The sequence below is a fragment of the Symsagittifera roscoffensis genome, chromosome 1 (assembly GCF_963678635.1).
Source record: "Symsagittifera roscoffensis chromosome 1, txSymRosc1.1, whole genome shotgun sequence".
Taxonomy (NCBI): domain Eukaryota; kingdom Metazoa; phylum Xenacoelomorpha; order Acoela; family Convolutidae; genus Symsagittifera; species Symsagittifera roscoffensis.
This window is the reverse complement of record NC_087062.1, coordinates 47428130-47449316: the sequence shown is the minus strand read 5'-3', so window position 1 is coordinate 47449316 and position 21187 is coordinate 47428130. Positions and strand designations below refer to the sequence as shown.

The 21187-nt window shown below is 37.6% G+C and overlaps 1 protein-coding gene and 1 pseudogene across 1 annotated transcript; both read left to right on the top strand.

The window, feature by feature from the left end:
• Positions 1 to 10016: 10016 nt before the first annotated feature.
• Positions 10017 to 11665, top strand: LOC134857723 (fructose-bisphosphate aldolase C-B-like; annotated as a pseudogene).
• A 6673-nt stretch (positions 11666 to 18338) lies between these two features.
• On the top strand, positions 18339 to 21187 carry LOC134857707 (fructose-bisphosphate aldolase C-like). The gene is made up of 5 exons (XM_063873749.1): positions 18339 to 18609; positions 18950 to 19325; positions 19828 to 20086; positions 20311 to 20513; positions 20897 to 21187. The coding sequence occupies exons 1-5, from the start codon at positions 18413 to 18415 to the stop codon at positions 21185 to 21187; spliced, it is 1326 nt and encodes a 441-aa protein (XP_063729819.1). The 5' UTR covers positions 18339 to 18412.

Sequence of the window (21187 nt, the reverse complement as noted above, 5' to 3'; positions counted from 1 at the left end):
CCCGAAAGAAGTTTTTTCAATTAAGAAAATTATATCGCCACATTTACTTCAAACTCAGGAACATTTGAAACATTAATTTAAGATCTGTTTTTATTCTTCCAAAAGCTATAAACGGGAAGCAAAAAAAACTATGTTAAGAATAAAAGTTAAGCTAATCTTTGGAGCAAGCCCGAAGCCCGAAAAAAAGGTTTTTTTTTTCATTTTAAAAAGTTATATCATCACATTCATTTCGAATATCGGAAGTCATTATAGATTAAAAACTACCCCGTTTAAATTTCTAACGATTGCAAAACAGCAGAAAAAAATATGGAGAAAAAAATAGGGCAGAAAATTTTTTAAAGCGAGTTTTCAGGCCAAATCTAGCCCCCAAAACTGACGTTATGATTTTTTCATTCAAAAAAAGATGATGTTAATGCATTTCTATTACAGAAACTGAACACGTATAAAACAATCGCGACAGTTTTTTTCCGGTCAATTTCATCCGTAAAAGATTTTTGTATAAAACTCTCAATCTTTTTTGGGGTAGGCAATTACAAAAAGAGCACACCAAATTTTTCAGTTAAAGTTAAGGTTAAGTTAGGGTAAATTTCACCCCAATATTTTTTAAGTTGAAGTTAAGGTAAAGTTATGGTAATTTTATGTTAATTTTCACCTTGAATTTTTTTTACCTCAACTCATTTCGTGTTTTTTTTCATACATCGAAACAGCCATTTTTGGTCTGGTTGATTGAAACGTAAGTCCAACAACTCAACTCGGGCTATACGAATCTACGATGCCCAAGTTCGCCGTATTTTATATTGTTTTTGGTGACTGCCCAGGTTGAGGTTTTTGACACATGATCCGACAAATGATGTCCGATTTTCGTTGTAATTCAGGAGGCTTCGGATAATTCCCGGTAAAAACGAAAGTTTTCCGATAAAGCCGAACAAAGTCGAATAAGGCCCGGTAAAGTCGAACAAAGTCGAAAACGGACATCGTTTGACTCAAAAAGTCGAAATTGGACATAGTTCGACTGTAAAAGTCCAAAAAGGACATCGTTTGACCGTTTCGGTCGAATCATGAGTCGAGCACCTCAGGCCGGGCATTCCATATCAAGTCTCAAACGTTTTGAAGGTGAAAAAGTATCGATTTGCATCTGGCTTTTGAGTCGTTCCGATTGCGGTTTGTTTTCGTTCGCACCCGTCTTGAATGATCAAAATAGGCAGCGGCTATATGGAATTGCTTTCTTTTTGGTGGCACCATTCTGGTATTACCAAATGTGGGTTGTGCTGGTCATTTTTTCAGATGCTTTTTTAACCTGGGACTGCGTAACATAGACCGCATGTCGTGCCGTTTGATCGACCGTTTTTGATCGTGACATAAGTTGAATTTCTCCGTCAATTTTTAAGAGGCATTGAATTTTGAATAAAGACAGAGAGCTATGGTGCTGTCTATTAGTAGTCCTCTACTTAAGTTGAGTGTTTTGTTCAGTTTGTTTGTAATTATGGGTCTGTAGCCGTTGTGCTATCTTTGGGGGACCGATCGCTTAGCCGACCAATCTTTTAGCATAAAAAGTGAAAATGAGTCATTTAGCAGACCAACGAAGAAAAATGATGAATGATTGATTGACAGACTCATAAAGACGCTTAGTCTGGGGCCAAGCTGCCCCAATTCAGACAATTATCTCGCAATTTATAATAAAAACTATCAACTTCAAAAATACAACGGTCTAAATTAGCGGCAAAATTAAGATTTACGCGCACAAGAACACTCGTGTTGAATTCAAGCGCAGATAGAATAAACGCGTGATTCATGAAAATAGCAGCGTGTTATACAAAGATAGCGGAATGCGGTCTGCATTTAGACAATCGTGTATTCATACTCGCCAGTAAGCAGACATTTACCATATTAACAAATCAGATCGAGATGAGAAGCCAAATTTACTTAATAAATAATTATTAACTATTCATTTCTTCCTTGTCTCGATTCTGATTCGTTAATACAGCAATTGTCTAACTAATGAAAAGTCTGAATACAAGGTCGTCTAAATGCTGCTACGTAACCAAAGATAAGGGTGCTAGCAATTTTAGCAGGCTGGTTGTTAGCATCGCAGATTCAAAACAATTATAAAATGTGATATATAATTTCAAAAACGCAGAATTGGTGATTAGCGACAGCTTGCTCTACAGCGCTTCTATTCAACACGAGTGTTATTTTGCGCGTAAAATTTTGTTTTGCTGCTAATTAAGACTGTTGTATTATTGAAGTTGATAGTTTTGCTTACAAATTGCCAGATAATTGTCTGAATTAGGGAAGCTTAGCCTCAGACTAAGCATCGTGTTGAGTCTATCAATCAATCGTCCATCACTTTATTACGTTGGCCTGCAAAAAGACTAATTTTTCACTTTTTATGCTAAAAGATTGGTCTGCTAAACGATCGGTCTCCCAAAGATAGCACAACGGCTACAGACCTATATATACAAACAAACTGAACAAAACACGCAATCGTTTCATCATCCTAAGTATCGGACTCCTAATAGTTAGCGCAATAGCTCTTTATCCTTATTCATTATTCAATTCCTCTTAAAGATTGACGGATGAATTCAACTTTAGTCACGACCGAAAACGGTCGCGCAAACTGCACGACATGCGGTCTATGTTACGCAGTCCCAGGTTCAAAAAAGCAACTTAAAAAAAATCCAGCACAACCGACATTAGGTAATACCAGAATGGCGCCACCAAATAGAAAACAAGTCCATATAGCCGCGGCCTATTTTGATCATTCGGGACGGGTGCGAAGGAAAAAAAACGCAATCGGAACGACTCAAAAACCTTAGGCAAATTGGTACTTTTCCACGCTCAAAACTTTTCGCAGAAATGCCTCAAAAACGTTAATGAGACCTGATACGGAATTCCCGGGTGCAACTGCTCGACTCATAATTCAACCGAAACGGTAGATGGATGTTCATTTTCGACTTTTACAGTAGAACGATGTCCGATTTCGATTTTTTGAGTCGAACGATGTCCTTTTTCGACTTTGTTCGACTTAACCGGATCTTGTTTGACTTTGGTCAACTTTGTTCGACTTTACCGGGCATTGCTCAACTTTATTCGACTTTGTTCGATTTTATCAGTAATTTTTTTTACCGGGAAAAAGCCGAAGCGTCCTGAACTACAACGAAACTCGACATTATTTGTCAGACCATGTGTCAAATACCTCAGCCTGGGCAGCCGCCAGGTTTAATAGAAAATGCCAGAAACTTGAGCATCGTAGATTCGTATAGCCCGTATAGATTCGTCGAGAGTTGAGTTGTTGAACTTTCAATCAACCAAACCAAAAATGTTTATGTTTCGATATATGTAAAACACCCTAAACGAGTAAAGGTCAAAAAAAACTAAGGTAAATTACTTAACAATATCTTAACTTTACCTTAACTTCACATTAAAAATTATGAAGGTGAAATTTACCCCAACTTAACCTTAACTTTAACTGAAAAATGGGGTGTGCCTTTTTTTGTGTTTGCCTACCCCAAAAAAAGATTGAGAGTTTTAAACAAAAATCTTTCACGGATGAAAACATCCCGAAAAAAGTTGTCGCAATTGTTTGATACGTGTTCAGTACTGTTAATGAAATGCGTTAACAGCAATTTTTTTTTTTGAAAAAAAAATCATGAATTCAGTTTGGGGGACTATTTTTGGCCTGAAAATTTGCTTCAAAAAATTTTCTGCCTATATATCAATAAGTACTACGTTTTTTTCTGCAGATTTTTGCAATCCTTAGAACTTTAAATGGGTTGCTTTTGAATGTATAATACGCTCGTAAATTCGAAATGAATGTGACGATATATTCACGACAAATGTGACGACAAATGAAAATGAAAAACCGCTTTTTTTGGGCTTTGGGCACGCTCCAAAGGTTGGCTTAATTTTTTTAACTTACCTTATTATTTTGCAATCTGCTTATAGCTATCGGAAGAACAAAAACAGAGCTTAATTTTGATATATAGAATGTTGCTATTTTCGAAGTCGTTTCTATTTTTGACGTTGCTTTTTTCGAGTTTCGTTGTATTTCAGGAGGCTTCGGCTAATTCCCGGTAAAAGCAAAAAACTTCCAATAAAGTCGAACAAAGTTGAATAAAGTCAAACAATGTCCGGTAAAGCTGAACAAAGTTGTACAATTTTGCAATCTGCTTACAGCTATCGGAAGAACAAAAACAGAGCCTAATTTTGATATATAGAACGTTGCTATTTTGGAAGTAAAAATACTATCTATTTTTTTAAAGTAAAGAAAACAGTATTTTTTCGCGCTCCAAAATTTTCGCAGCAATACCTCAAAAGCGTTTATGAGACTTGATATGGAATGCCCGGGCGGAGGTGCTCGACCCATGATTGAGGCTTGAACGATGTTCGTTTTGGACTTTTACAGTCAAGCGATGTCTGACTTCGACTTTTTGAGTCGAACGATGTCCTTTTTCTACTTTGTTCGACTTTACCGGGACTTGTTCGACTTTGGTCGAATTTGTTCGACTTTACCGGTCATTTTTCGACTTTATTTGACTTTGTTTGTCTTTATCGGAATTTTTTTATTTTTACCGGGAACAGGCCGAAGCGTCCTGAGCTACAACGAAACTCGGACATCATTTGTCAGATCATGTTTGAAAAACGTCAGCCTGGGCAGCCGCCAAATATAATAGAAAGTTCCACAAACTTGTGTTTCGCAGATTCGTATATCCCGAGTTCAGTTGTTGGACTTACGTTTCAATCAACCAGACAAAAAAAGGGTATGTTTCGATGTATTTAAATTACAATATATGAGTTAAGAAAAAAAATTAAGGTAAAATTTACCTTGAAATTATCTTAATTTTACCTTCACTTCAACTTAAAAAGTTATTAAGTTGAAATTTACCCTAACCTAACATTAACTTTAACTGAAAAATTGGGTGTGAGCTTTTTGTGTTTGCCTACGCAAAAAAAACGATTGAGAGTTTTTATACAAAAAACTTTCACGGATGAAACTATCCAGAAAAAATTGTCGCAATTGTTTGATACGTGGTCAGTACTGTTATAGAAATGCATTAACAGCAATTTTGTTTGGATGAAAAAAAAACTTAATGTCAGTTTGAGGGGCTAGATTTGGCCTAAAAACTCGCTTCAAAAAGTCTTCTGCCCTATTTATCCATAAGTACTCCAAGTACTGCAATCGTTGAAACTTTAAATGTGTTACTTTTAAACGTAAAATACGCTCCTAAAATTGAATTTAAGGTGACAATATAAGGTTTTAAAATGATGAAACTTTTTTTCGGGCTTCGGCTCACTCCAAAGATTAACATATTTATTTTTTATTTTTTATTGTTTTGCAAACTGTTGATAGCTATCGGAAGAACCATAACAGAGCTTAAATTTGATATATAGAACGTTGCTATTTTTGAAGTGAAAAAGGTTATCCAGTTTTTTAAAGTAAAGAAAACTCTTTATTTCGGGCTTCTCTCTCGCTCCAAAGATTGGTTTAAATTTTTGTTTTACATTTTTTTGCTTCACTTTTATAGCTTTCGGAAGAATAAAAACAGAGCCTGAGTTGATATTTGAAGCGTTCCTGAGATCAAAGTGAATGTGATCTTTTAATTTTTTAAATTAAAATAAAAATTTTTTCGGGCTTTTGGCTCGCTCCAAAAATTGGATTACATTTTGTCTTACCTTAAAATTTTTTTCACTTTGTTGATAGCTATCAAGGAAACAAAAAAAGTTTAATTTTGATATTAAAAAAACTCTAAATTCGAAGTGAATGTGACGACATATATTTTTTAAGTTAACAAAAACGTTTTTTGGGCTTCTGGCCCGCTCCTAAGACTAGCTTAAGTTTTGTATTAACCTTTTTTTCTCTTTTTTATAGCTTTCGGAAGAAATATAACGTAGTTTATTTTGGGTATAGAAAACTTCCCATTATTCGATGTGGTAAAATTATGGTAAAATTAAGGTAAGGTTAAGGTAAATTTTACCTCAATCTTTTTTACCTTAACTCATTTAGGGTATTTTACATACATCAATTCATAGCCATTTTTGGTCTGGTTGATTGAAAGTCCCACAACTAAACTCACTACGAATCTATACGGACTATACGAATCTACTATGCTCAAGTTCGTGGTATTTTCTATTATATTTGGCGGCTGCCCAGGCTGAGGTATTTTACAAATGATGTCGGATTTTGTTGTAGTTCTGGACGCTTCGGCTATTTCTCGGTAAAAACGAAAAATTTCCGATAAATCGAACAAAGTCGAATAAAAAATCGAACAATGTCCGGTAAAGCCGAACAAAGTCGAACAATGTCCGGTAAAGTCAAATAAAGTCAAAACGAACATCGTTCGACTGTTTGGGTTGAATCATGAGTCAAGCACCTCCGCCCGGGGAATTCCATATCAAGTCTCATAAACGCTTTTGAGGCATTGCTGCGAAAAGTTTTGATGGTGAAGAAGAACCAATTTGCTTCTGGTTTTTGAGTCATTCCGATTGCGGTTTTTTTTTCGTTCGCACCCGTCTCGAATGATCTAAATAGGTCGCGGCTATATGGAATTGCTTTCTATCTGGTGGCATCATTCTGGTATTATCAAATGTGGGTTGTGCTGGTCTTTTTTTAAGATGCTTTTTTTAACCTGTGACAGCAAACATAGACCGCATGTCGTGCCGTTTGAGCGACCGATTTCGATCGCGACAAAATTTGAATTCCTCCGTCAATCTTTAAGAGGCATTGAATATTGAATAAGGATATAGAGCTATGGCGCTATCTATTTGGAGTCCTATACTTATAAATTGATAAAAAGATTGCGTGTTATGTTCAGTTTGTTTGTATTTATAGGTATGTAGCCGTTGTGCTATCTTTAGGGGACCGATCGTTTAGCAGACCAATCTGTTAGCATAAAAAATGAAAAATGAGACTTTTAGCAGACCAACAAAATAAAGTGATGGATGATTGATTGAACTATCAACTTCACAAAAATAACAGCCTAAATTAGCGGCAAAACAAAGATGTACGCGCACAATAACACTCGTGTTGATTAAAAACGCAGCAGAGCAAGCGTCTCTAATTGCCAAATCTGCGTTCGAATTAGATATCACCATTTATAAGTGTTCTGAGTCAACTAAAAAACCGTTCTGCTAAAAACCGGTCTTCTAAAATGCCTTGCACCCTATCTTTGGTTACGCACTAGTATTGGGACATTCGCGGATTCAGACTCGTCAGTTATTAGACAAATACTGTATTAACCAACCAGACTCGTGACCAGAAAGAAATGAATAATTAATAACTATTTATTTAGTAAACTTTCTTTCTCATCTCGATTCTGATTGTTTATGGTAATTGTCTGCTTACTGACGAGTATGAATACAGACCGCACTCCGCTATATTTGTATAACACGTTTTTTTCATGAATCACGCGTTGATTCTATATTCTATCGGTGCGTATTCATATGAACCCAAAATGAAAAATCAGTCCCATAGGTTCTAAAATAAAAAAGCAGTTGCATAAGTCCCAAATCTTTTCAATTGGTCAGAAGACTTAAATTAGCTGAGTCTCGGTTTAAGGTCGCCGTTGGGCGCGCTACGCGGCGATAACGGACTCTAAATTTTGTTAAGCACGTTGGCGCGATTGCGGCGGTCACTATTCTGCAGCTTGAGTTTATGCTACTTGAACAGTATACAATCAATCCAGAAAATCATTGGCTCAAACTTCAACCAATCAGAACTCAAAAAGAAAAACTTTTTAACTTATCCGACTGATTTTTTTTTGGGAGCTATGAATATTGGAACTTATGAGAATTCACCATTCTATCTGCCTCGGTGCTAGGGAATTAAGCAGACCGGTTTTTTAGCTCACTCAGAACAATTAGAAACTGTGAACTGTGATAGCTAACTTCAAACGCGGCATTGGCGATTAGCGACTGCTTGCTCCGCTGCGCTTTAATTCAACACGAGTGTAATTGTGCGCGTAAATCTTTGTTTTGCCGCTGTTTTAGAATGTTGTGTTACTGAAGTTGATAGTTTTTTTGACGAATCGCGAGATAATTGAATTAATTGGGGAAGTGTCTCTCTGAGTCTGTCAATCGATTATCCATCACTCTATTACATTGGTCTGCTAACAGACTCATTTTTCAATTTTTATGCCAAAAGACTGGTCTGCTAAACTATTGGTCCCCATCTGCCTCGCATTCCAACTTATCACAATATTCGAGTTCAATAATCGACAGCCTAAGGGCAGTACAACAATGCCGAAGTACAACAGTGCCGAAAAAAAATTAGTTCAACAGCGCCGAAAATTAAAACCTTGTTAAAGAGTGTTTAACAATGTTAAACAGATAAAAAATTGTTACTGATGTGTGTGAATACGTGTGTGTGAATACGCTAAATACTGTTAAATAATCCGATTTTCAGAGAGAAATTTTGCAATTTAGACGTTTTGGCGCCAAAATAATTGTTTATTTTGCAGTTGCTGACATTTTAGCGCCAAAATTGGAGTAGTTTACTTTGATAATTATAGTCAGTAATTAATCGCTCTTCAGAAAAAGCGTTTAAGTTATTCTGAAGTTTTTTCCGCCTTTTACGGCACTGTTGTACTTCGGCATTGTTGAATGAGGGCCGGATATCAAGCCGACGGGACTTCATGCCGAATCGTAAAATTAGGTACTTCAAACCAAATAGTTCCTTATGAAGTCGTGAAATATGAATAATTTGAAAAATTTTATTGAAGAATTTTTGAATTTCGTGATCTTTCTTTACTAGTTATTGGCGTTTGCATAAAATTTAAGCCTCCAAATGATGTTTCGGAAAATTAAGAAGTAGAACATGGTTGAAAGCCTTTTTCATTTTTAAAATTTATGCATTTCAAAATCCGGCTGTTGCTATTAACGGATGCGAATCACAAGTGGTGCATTGTCATGAATGACATTATTATGGACTAAACTTGCCAAAATTTTAAAAACGCCTTGTTTTGCAGATGATAAATTAGCGTTTTGGGTGCTTGTAAGGTTTTAATTTCGGCTTGAAGTCCCTTCAGCATGTTGTCCTAGACCCCTGTTGAACGACCCCACAGCCAGTCATCTGTTCAATTGGATGGTTTGTGTTTATTTCAATCTCAGTCGTAGTGGCGATATCGAGTCACTGCTCGAATTCTTATCAAGTGGGGTGCTTGTAAAATTTTAATTTTGGATTTAAGTCCCTTCGGCTTGCTGCCCTTGACTCCTGTTGAACGCTCCCACAGCCAGTCATCTTTTCAATTGGACGATTCATCTTTATCGGTGCTTGTAAAATTTTATTTTCGGCTTGAAGTCCCTTCGGCTTAATGTCCTAGACCCCTGTTGAACGCCCCCAAAGCCAGTCATCTGTTCAATTGGACGGTCCATATTTATCGGTGCTTGTAAACTTTTAATTTCGGCTTGAAATCCCTTCTCGGCTTGTTGTCTTTGACTCCTGTTGAACGCCCCCAAAGCCATTCATCTTTTCAATTGGACGATTCATAATTATTGGTGCTTGTAAAGTTTTCATTTGAGCTCGAAGTCCCTTCGGCTTGTTGTCCTAGACCACTGCTGAACGCCCCCACAGCCAGTCATCTGTTCAACTGGACGGTTCATTTTTATCGGTGAAAGTAAAGTTTTAATTTCGGCTTGAAATCCCTTCGGTTTGTTGTCGTGGACCCCTGTTGAACGCCGCCACAGCCAGTCATCTGTTCAATTGGACGGTTCATATTTGTTTCAATCTTAGTTTTAGTGGCGATATCGGGTTACTGCTCGAATTCTTATAATAAATTCAATAACTTCTTCTAGCTCGAAGCAATCAAAATTGACTCTCTTACTAGAACAGCGCGTCTGAACACGCCAGTTGTGCAAACGTAAGCATCACCACCTTCTTCAATTACATCCTCTTAAATTTCTCTTCCTACCTCGCCAAATTGTCATTCGCAATACCTCGGTCTCTTTTTTAAGTGGTCAGTATAATTTTGGCAATAATTTTAAATTTCTTTGACTTTGGAACAAACTTTACTTCGGAAAAACGAAATGGGAGAATCGTGGCGCAGTTCAAAATGGACACAGACCTCAAACGCACTTTCGGCGGAACAAAAGAAAGAGTTGAGAGACATTGCCAGCAATTTTGTAGCTGGTGGGAGGGACATCTTGGCTCTCGATGAGTTCACGGCCATTTTCGGGAAGCGCATGGCGACTATTGGCTAGGAGAACACAGAAAATATTATGAGGTTATTCTTTTCTTCATTCAAGTTTTGTAAATATTGGTTTCAGTGATAATCAGTGAGCTAGTGTTTTGTAACCGACTCAATAGTCTTTGATACGCTTGAACCATAAAAAATTGCTCATTATATTATGGCTGCGATTATAGGACCACAAAAATTGGCCTAATTTTGGTTGCTGTTCGACTGCTTTTCCAATAGATTTTTATAAATCTGAAGAGAAAAATGAGATAGTTTTACGGTAATTCAATATATAGTTTTCTACATTATAATAGATTTTCACAAAAGGTTCAATAGATTGTGAAACATAAAACTGAAGCATTGTGAAAGTCTCTATTCTTATTTAAGAGTCTATCGGCAGGCTTTGTTTGAAGAAGCAGAAAGAGTGAAAGCATACATTGGCGGTGTCATTTTGTTTGAGGAAACACTGTACCAAGCTGACTCGGAAACAGGCGGGCGAATTGTGAAGCTGCTACAGGACAACCATATCACCCTGGGAATCAAAGTGGACCAGGGAACCGTGAGCCAAGACGGATGTCCAGTAGAAGTGGTGACCGGAGGGCTTGAAGGTCTAGACGAGAGATGTGAAAGGTACAAGAAGGCTAGGTGTGATTTTGCAAAGTGGAGAGGAATGCTGAAGATAACGGCCGATGGAACCCCAAGTGATGTTAATATCAAGGCTGTGACCTCTGATCTGGCCAAAAAGGCACGAGTTTGCCAGCATGTGTGGAAATATTTTCATCTGAGCTAAGGGCTGATCTTGTGTTTTCTTTGGGGTTTGTAGATTTTTTAAGATTTTTTCTTATCTGAAGGTCGAACACGAGAACTTCACGAGCTTTCTCATAACACCATAGGAACCTTATTTTGAAAAAAAATTTGTGCACCCCTGACAATTTTCAAAACGAAAACACGCCGGAAAATTTTGACCAAAAAAACTGTTTTTTTTTCGGCGCGCTCACTTCAAATTAGTCTAGGTTAGCGCCGAAGACGCTTTACTAAAATTTTAGGGTCGGTCAGCTGAAAATGGATGTCGTCAATTAGTACCAAAGGAGGGGCTGTTAAAAAGGAAGGTGTCTCGACATGATTAGCCTTAGCCAAAATCTGAAAGTCATGCATGATTAGAAATCGCACTCGGTCGTTAAAAAGGAGGTGTTAAAAAGCCGTGGGCTGTTAAAAAGGAAGGTGTCTCGACATGATTAGCCCTAGCCAAAATCTGAAAGTCATGCATGATTAGAAATCGCACTCGGTCGCAATTTTTAGAGCATGACTTTGCATTAGGTCTCCGCAATTGTTTTTGTGATGTCAAAATTTGTCGTTTTTTAAGCCAATAATCATGGTGAACCAAAAGTGTCGAAAATCTGCTGATTCAGGCGAACGGGGAAGCGTGTCATGGCATGTACAAGGGCAGTGGGGAGGCCAGCACTGACTCGCTCTTTGGGCCCAATCATGTCTATTGAAAACAATCAACAACTGTGTCTTCTCATTTTCTCAAAGATATGCGTGGTGTTTGACATCATCCCAGCAGCATTATCAGATTCGTTACAAAACGTCACATCACAACTCAAAACTCATCATAACAATTTTGGACCAAGTCATGGCTGTGGGTGCTACTTTTTGCATTTTCCCATTTTTTAATGATTATGACCGTTACTCAAGGCGTTAAATTGTGAATATTGAAGTTTAGTTAATGTTGTTTGGAGGGTGTTCATGTTAGACAAGCTGAAATAGTCAACTTGAAAAGTGAAATTTTTTTTTGATAATTTTATTAACACAACTTTCTAGGTCGGCCAAAAACTTTTTCACCATTTTAGGAGCTCTTCTAAACGACTAAAGACATACATTTTTGCCAAATTGTTCCTTTTAATATGGGCGAAAAAAAGTAGCTGTTCAAAAACAAAAATTGATAACTCGAAAAAATAGCAATTTGCGTGGGCTGTTAGTAGGCCGCTCCTGTGGCTGTGGGATAAAACGGTAGATATAACGGTTCTTGACTCCCTGGCTACTACTAGGATATGCACAGGCTTAATTGTTAACCCCGGAACTGAGACGGCCGAGGCGGAATACGGCACAAACTGACAAAAATAGGGAGTTAAATATTGATGGATGTCTTTTTTAACCAATAACTTTTGAAATTCAGGGTGCCGTTAACCCTTGCAATAAAAATTTTTTAGTTAATTTTAGTAACATTTTACGAAAATATACCTATGAACCCAGAGCAGGTTTTTTTTCTTAAACAGAGATTTTTCCTGGTAATCACTAATTGCTAACGCTGCCTGCGTACTCGGAACTATTAAAACCATTATACTTTTTTCTAAGAGCCAAGGGAAGGTAAACGCACCCAATAGAGGTATGTATCTCATAGACCCGTAGCCTCATTCATGGTAATTATTTTTGAGTTTTTGTTAAAATCCGGTTTGACTGTTTAGGTGCCAATTTTCTCAATCTGGTCGACTTGATTCCCGCTGGCTCTTTTGACTTTTCTTCTAGTTATACTTTCCTTTATAAAACCCTAAGCTTGAAATTCAAGGGCTTTTTGTCATTAAGAGGTCAAAATGTGCACTGGATAGGCGCACTATTTTGTGTCTGTATGTTCCTGGGCTCCAGAGACAAGTCTTTAAACATGTTCAAAGACTATTTTAGTAACTGGGTACATTTGCTGGGTGAAATGACGAAAGACTTTTGTTGCAACTACGGTTAAAATGCTAATTTTTGACTCTCTGGTTATAAAATAGCAAAAAAAAATTGAAAAAGAAAGAGAAAAAGAGAAAAAAGCAAACGCTCGTGATATTTTGCGTTGTGAGTTTTGGAAGAATGTATCAGCCTAATCAACATAATTTATCCCTAAAAAAAATTCTGGTTATTGAAAAGCGATATCCTAAGCGATCAGCTAAATAGCCACTTATGATAATCACAGCACTAAGTTTTCATCTACATCGGAATAACGAACATATTTGAATTACGAATCACCAAAAACGCACAGGAAAATTTTTCTATGGAATCGTTATAGAGTTTCAATAATTTGATCATCAGAGAATAGTCAGATTTTGATATAAGTTTTTTTCAAAACATTTGATTTTGTATCAGTAGTTCTCGGTGAAGCTTGATAATTAGCAGGGATTGCGTTAAAAATCAAAAACTAGACACGATCACTTCAGCAGCAATAAAGTTTGGAATGAGTTTATTTCGGAATTCGTATGGTTTGATTTTCGATTTCCTTCATTTTTTTCTTTTGTTATCAATGATTCAAGTTTCCTTCTTATTTCCATTTTCCATGAGCGCATAAAAATTGCAAAGTTACAAGCTATATTTGTCGATACGCATAATTTTCCGAAATTTGTTGCCTTGAAGTGATTAACAATTTGAGAAAGATTTTTTTTTGCTTCACTTTTATAGCTTTCGGAAGAATAAAAACATAGCTTAAATTGATATTTGAAGCGTTCCTGAGATTGAAGTGAATGTGATCATTCAATTTTTAAAATTAAAATCAAAGTTTTTTTGGCTTTTGGCTCTCTCCAAAAATTGGATTAAATTTTTGTCTTACCTTAAAATTTTTTGCACTTTGTTGATAGCTATCGAGGAAACGAAAAAAGTTTGATTTTGATAAATAAAAAAATTCTAAATTCGAAGTGAATGTGACGATATAATTTTTTTAAGTTAACAAAAACTTTTTTCGGGCTTCTGGCCCGCTCTTAAGATTAGCTTAAGTTTTGTATTAACCTTTTTTTCTCTTTTTTTCATAGCTTTCGGAAGAAAAATAACATAGTTTATTTTGGGTATAGAAAACTTCCCATTATTCGATGTGGTAAAATTATGGTCAAATTAAAGTTATGTTAAGGTAAATTTTACCTCAATCTTTTTTACCTTAACTCATTTAGGGTATTTTACATACATCGATACATAGCCATTTTTGGTCTGGTTGACTGAAAGTCCCACAACTAAACTCTCTACGAATCTATACGGACTATACAAATCTACTATGCTCAAGTTCGTGGTATTTTCTATTATATTTGGCGGCTGCCCAGGCTGAGGTATTTTACAAATGATGTCGGATTTTGTTGTAGTTCTGGACGCTTCGGCTAATTCTCGGTAAATACGAAAAATTCCCAATAAATCGAACAAAGTCGAATAAAAAATTGAACAATGTCGAATAAAAAATCGAACAATGTCCGGTAAAGCCGAACAAAGTCGAACAATGCCCGGTAAAGTCGATGAAAGTCAAAAACGAACATCGTTCGACTGTTTGGGTCGAATCATGAGTGGAGCACCTCCGCCCGGGGAATTCCATATCAAGTCTCATAAACGCTTTTGAGACATTGCTGCGAAAAGTTTTGAGGGTGAAGAAGTACCGATTTGCATCTGATTTTTGAGTCATTTCGATTGCGGTTTTTTTTTGTTCGCACCCGTCTCGAATGATCAAAATAGGTCGCGGCTATTTGGAATTGCTTTCTATCTGGTGGCATCATTCTAGTATTATCAAATGTGGTTTGTGCTGGTCTTTTTTTAAGATGCCTTTTTTAAACTTGTGACTGCAAACATAGACCGCATGTCGTGCCGTTTGAGCGACCGTTTTCGATCGCGACAAAAGTCGAATTCCTCCGTCAATCTTTAAGAGGCATTGAATATTGATAAGGATATAGAGCTATGGCTCTATCTATTTGGAGTCCTATATTTATAAATTGATAAAACGATTGCGTGTTATGTTCAGTTTGTTTGTATATATAGATATGTAGCCGTTGTGCTATCTTTGGGGCACCGATCGTTTAGCAGACCAATCTGTTAGCATAAAAAATGAAAAATGAGACTTTTAGCAGACCAACAAAATAAAATGATGGATGATTGATTGAACTATCAACTTCACAAGAATAACAGTCTAAATTAGCGGCAAAACAAAAATGTACGCGCACAATAACACTCGTGTTGATTAAAAACGCAGCAGAGCAAGCGTCTCTAATTGCCAAATCTGCGTTCGAAGTTAGATATCACAATTTATAATTGTTCTGAGTCTACTAGAAAACCGTTCTGCTAAAAACCGGTCTTCTAAAATGCCTAGCACCCTATCTTTGGTTACGCACTAGTATTGCGACATTCGCGGATTCAAACTCGTCAGTAATTAGACAAATACTGTATTAACCAACCAGACTCGTGACAAGGAAGAAATGAATAATTAATAACTATTTATTTAGTAAATTTGCGTTCTCATCTCGATTCTGATTGGTTAAGGTAATTGTCTGCTTACTGACGAGTATGAATACGCTGTTGTCTAAGTACAGACCGCACTCCGTTATCTTTGTATAACACGTTTTTTTTATGAATCACCTGTTGATTCTATCGGTGCGTATTCATATGTCCCAAAATGAAAAATCAGTCCCATAGGTTCTAAAATAAAAAAGCAGTTGCATAAGTCCCAAATCTTTTCAGTTGGTCAGAAGACTTAAAATAGCTGAGTCTCGGCTTAAGGTCGTCGTTGGGTGCGCTACGCGCGCGTCACCGCTTCGCGGCGATAACGGACTTTAAATTTTGTTAAGAGTCCTACTCTTTGGTGGCAAGCTCGCAACACGTTGGCACGGCTGCGGCGGTCACTATTCTGCAGCTTTTGTTTATGCTACTTGAACAGTATACAATCAATCCAGAAAATCATTGGCTCAAATTTCAACCAATCAGAACTTGAAAAGATAAAAAAAATTTTTTTTAACTTATCCGACTGATTTTTATTGTGAGCTATGAATATTGGAACCTATGAGAATTCATCATTCTATCTGCCTCGGTGCTTGGGAATTTAGCAGACCGGTTTTTTAGCTCACTCAGTACAATTACAAACTGTGAACTGTGATAGCTAACTTCAAACGCGACATTGGCGATTAGCGACCGCTTGCTCCGCTGCGCTTTAATTCAACACGAGTGTAATTGTTCGCGCAAATCTTTGTTTTGCCGCTGTTTTAGAATGTTGTGTTACTGAAGTTGATAGTTTTCTTGACGAATTGCGAGATAATTGACTTAATTGGGGAAACTTGGCCACGGACACAGTGTCTCTCTGAGTCTGTCAATCGATTATCCATCACTCTATTACATTGGTCTGCTAACAGACTCATTTTTCAATTTTTATGCCAAAAGATTGGTCTGCTAAACGATTGGTCCCCATCTGCCTCGCCTTCCAACTTATCACAATATTCGAGTTCAATAATCGACAGCCTAAGGGCAGTACAACAATGCCGAAGTACAACAGTGCCGAAAAAAAATTAGTTCAACAGTGCCGTAAATGAAAACCTTGTTAAACAGTGATTAACAATGTTAAACAGTTAAAAAATTGTTACTGACGTGTGTGAATACGCGGTTATCTAAATACTGCTACATAATCAGATTTTCAGAGAGAAATTTTTCAATTTAGACGTTTTGGCGCCAAAATAATTGTTTATTTTGCAGTTGCTGACATTTTAGCGCCAAAATTGGAGTAGTTTACTTTGATAATTATAGTCAGTAATTAATCGCTCTTCAGAAAAAGCGTTTAAGTTATTCTGAAGTTTTTTCCGCCTTTTACGGCACTGTTGTACTTCGGCATTGTTGAATGAGGGCCGGATATCAAGCCGACGGGACTTCATGCCGAATCGTAAAATTAGGTACTTCAAACCAAATAGTTCCTTATGAAGTCGTGAAACATGAATAATTTGAAAATTTTTTTGAAGAATTTTTAAATTTCGTGATCTTTCTTTACTAGTTATTGGCGTTTGCATAAAATTTAAGCCCCCAAATGATCTTTCGGAAAATTGAGAACTAGAACATGGTTGAAAACCTTTTTCATTTTTAAAGTTTATGCATTTCAAAAACCGGCTGTTGTTATTAACGGATGCGAACCACAAGTGCTGCGTTGTCATGAATAACGCTTATTATTGACTAAACTTGCCAAAATTTTAAAAACGCCACGTTTTACAGATGATAAATTAGCGTTTTGGGTGCTTGTAAGGTTTTAATTTCGGCTTGAAGTCTCTTCAGCTTGTTGTCCATGACCCCTGTTGATCGCCCCCACAGCCAGTCAGCTATTCAATTGGACGGTTCATATTTATCGGTGCTTGTGAAGTTTTAGTTTCGGCCTGAAGTCTCTTCGGTTTGTTGTCCTAGACCCCTGTTGAACGCTCCCAAAGCCTGTCATCTGTTTAATTGGGCGGTTCATTTTTATCGTTGCTTGTAAAGTTTTTATTTCGTCTTGAAGTTCATTCGACTTGTTGTCCTAGACCCCTGTTGAACGACCCCACAGCCAGTCATCTGTTCAATTGGACGGTTCATAGTTACTTCAATCTCAGTTGTAGTGGCGATATCGAGTTACTGCTCGAATTCTTATCAAGTGGGGTGCTTGTAAAATTTTAATTTTGGATTTAAGTCCCGTCGGCTTGTTGCCCTTGACTCCCTTTTGAACGCTCCCACAGCCAGTCATCTTTTCAAATGGACGATTCATCGTTATCGGTGCTTGTAAAAATTTAATTTCGGCTTGAAGTCCCTTCGGCTTAATGTCCTAGACCCCCTGTTGAACGCCCACGAAGCCAGTCATCTGTTCAATTGGACGGTTCATATTTATCGGTGCTTGTAAACTTTTAATTTCGGCTTGAAACCCCTTCGGCTTGTTGTCCTAGACCCCCTGTTGAACGCCCCCAAAGCCAGTCTTCTGTTCAATTGGATTGTTCATAGTTATCGGTGCTTGTAAAGTTTTAATTTCGGCTTGAAATCCCTTCGGCTTGTTGTCCTTGACTCACGCCCCCAAAGCTATTCATCTTTTCAATTGGACAATTCATATTTATTAGTGCTTGTAAAGTTTTCATTTGGGCTTGAAGTCCCCTCGGCTTGTTGTCCTAGACCACTGTTGAACGCCCCCACAGCCAGTCATCTGTTCAATTGGCCGGTTCATATTTGTTTCAATTTTAGTTTTAGTGGCGATATCGGTTTACTGCTCGAATTCTTATCATAAATTCATTAACTTCTTCTAGCTCGAAGCAATCAAAATTGACTCTACTTCTAGAACAGCGCGTCTGAACACGCCAGTTGTGCAAACGTAAGAACCACCACCTTCTTCAATTACACCCCCTTAAATTTCTCTTCTTACCTCGCCAAATTGTCAATCGCAATACTTCGGTCTCTTTTTTAAGTGGTCAGTATAATTTCGGCAACCATTTTAAATTTCTTTGACTTTGAAACAAACTTGACTTCGGAAAAACAAAATGGGAGAATCGTGGAGCAGTTCAAAATGGACACAGACCTCAAACGCACTTTTGGTGGAACAAAAGAAAGAGTTGAGAGACATTGCCAGCAATATTGTAGCTGGTGGGAGAGGCATCTTGGCTCTCGATGAGTTCACGGGCATTTTCGGGAAGCGCATGGCAACTATTGGCAAGGAGAACACAGAAAATATTAGGAGGTTATTCTTTTCTTCATTCAAGTTTTTTAAATATTGGTTTCAGTGATAATCAGTGAGCTAGTGTTTTGTAACCGACTCAATAGTATTTGATACGCTTGAACCATAAAATATTGCTCATAATACTATGACTGCGATTATAGGACCACAAAAATTGGCCTAAATTTGGTTGCTGTTCGACTGCTTTTCCAATAGATTTTTGTAAATCTGAAGAGAAAAAATGAGATAGTTTTACGGTAATTCAATATATAGTTTTCTATATTATAATAGATTTTCACAAAAGGTTTAATAGATTGTGAAACATAAAACTGAAGCATTGTGAAGGTCTCAATTCTTATTTAAGAGTCTATCGGCAGACTTTGTTTGAAGAAGCAGAAAGAGTGAAAGCATACATTGGCGGTGTCATTTTGTTTGATGAAACACTGTACCAAACTGACTCGGAAACAGGCGGGCGAATTGTGAAGCTGCTTCAGGACAACCATATCACCCTAGGCATCAAAGTGGACCAGGGAACCGTGAGCCAAGGCGGATGTCCAGGAGAAGTGGTGACCGGAGGGCTTGAAGGTCTAGACGAGAGATGTGAAAGGTACAAGAAGGCTAGGTGTGATTTTGCAAAGTGGAGAGGAGTGCTGAAAATAACGGCCGATGGAACCCCAGGTGATGTTAATATCAGGGCTGTGACCTCTGATCTGGCCAAAGATGCACGAGTTTGCCAGCATGTGTGGAAATATTTTCATCTGAGCTAAGGGCTGATCTTGTCTTTTCTTTGGGGTTTGTGGATTTTTTAAGGTTTTTTCTTATCTTAAGGTCGAACAGACCATACTAACTTCACGAGCTTTCTCATAACACCATAGGAACTTTATTTTGAAAAAAAAATTGTGCACCCCTGACAATTTTCAAAACAAAAACACGCCGGAAAGTTTTGACCAAAGAACTGTTTTTTTTCGGCGCGCTCACTTCAAATTAGTATAGGTTAGCGCCGAAGACGCTTTACCAAAAGCTTAGGGTCGGTCAGCTGAAAATGGATGTCGTCATTTAGTGCCAAAGAAGGGGCTTTGAGTGGCGAGGGTCGAGTCCTTAAGTAAGAGGCTCTTAGGTTCCATTATGATATGTTTTTTGCATTTCCATTATACAACAAAATTAAAGGCAACGTTCGAAGCTTCTAATAGATTTTTTTAAACATTATATTTGAGTATATTGAATCGTTGCGCTGCTTTGTAGAATGGTTTGGTGCCGATAGTTGAGCCGGAAATCCTGCATGACAGAGATTATTTTATCGAGGTGTGTCAGAGAGTGGCGGGGAGGGTGCTGAGTGCTCAGTACAGGGAGCTAATAGAGCACGATGTCTACATAGAAGGCACACTGCTCAAACCGAACATGGTCACCCCCGGACAGAGTTGTGCCACGAGGGCCAGTCACCAGGAGATAGCCCTGAGGACTGTCACTGCCTTCATAAGAGTGGTGCCGCATGTAATGCCTGGTACCTTTCATTATACAAATACTAAGAGATGCAGCAACTAGTTATATAGTTAAGCGTTTTCCGCCCTCGGCCCCTGATTTCCAGCGTGAATTATTAAGCCACGTCACTGAAATCAGATGTGACAATGCAACTTCGATGATTTTGATTTCTTGTTTATCCTTGTTTTCTAATTTTATTGATCTGTTCTTTTTATGTTACTGTTCGTTTTCGTGTCAAACTTTCAGGTGTCGTGTTTCTCTCTGGTGGGATGTCGGAGCAGGACGCCTCTCTGAATCTGAATGCGATGAATGGTTTGCAGAACGTGAAGAAGCCCTGGAAGTTGAGCTTCAGCTTCGGCAGGGCTCTCCAGGCCAGTTCCATCAAAGCATGGGGTGGCAAAGAGGAAAATAGGGCTGCATATGGAGATGCATTCTTCCAAAGGGCCAAGGTTCCTTTTTTTACATAACATTTCAAATTCTTGCCATGAAACAATAAATAACACGCTTGTGAAGCAATAAATAACACGCTTGTATCGCATCTAGCTGAGAGCTTGTGTCGAATAATACAAAAGCCTTATCATATTATTCTAAAAGATATTGTTTGGCAAATGCTGCGAATATCAAAAAACTTAAATATCAAAAAAATTACCATTTGGCAAATGTTCGTCATATTAAAAAAAATCATCGTCTGGTTAAAAAAATCGCTTGGTCGCAATTTTTAGAGCATGACTTTGCATTAGGTCTCCGCAATTGTTTTTGTGATGTCAAAATTTGTCGTTTTTTAAGCCAATAATCATGGTGAACCAAAGGTGTCGAAAATCTGCTGATTCAGGCGAACGGGGAAGCGTGTCATGGCATGTACAAGGGCAGTGGGAGGCCAGCACTGACTCGCTCTTTGGGCCCAATCATGTCTATTGAAAACAATCAACAACTGTGTCTTCTCATTTTCTCAAAGATATGCGTGGTGTTTGACATCATCCCAGCAGCATTATCAGATTCGTTACAAAACGTCACATCACAACTCAAAACTCATCATAACAATTTTGGACCAAGTCATGGCTGTGGGTGCTACTTTTTGCATTTTCCCATTTTTAATGATTATGACCGTTACTCAAGGCGTTAA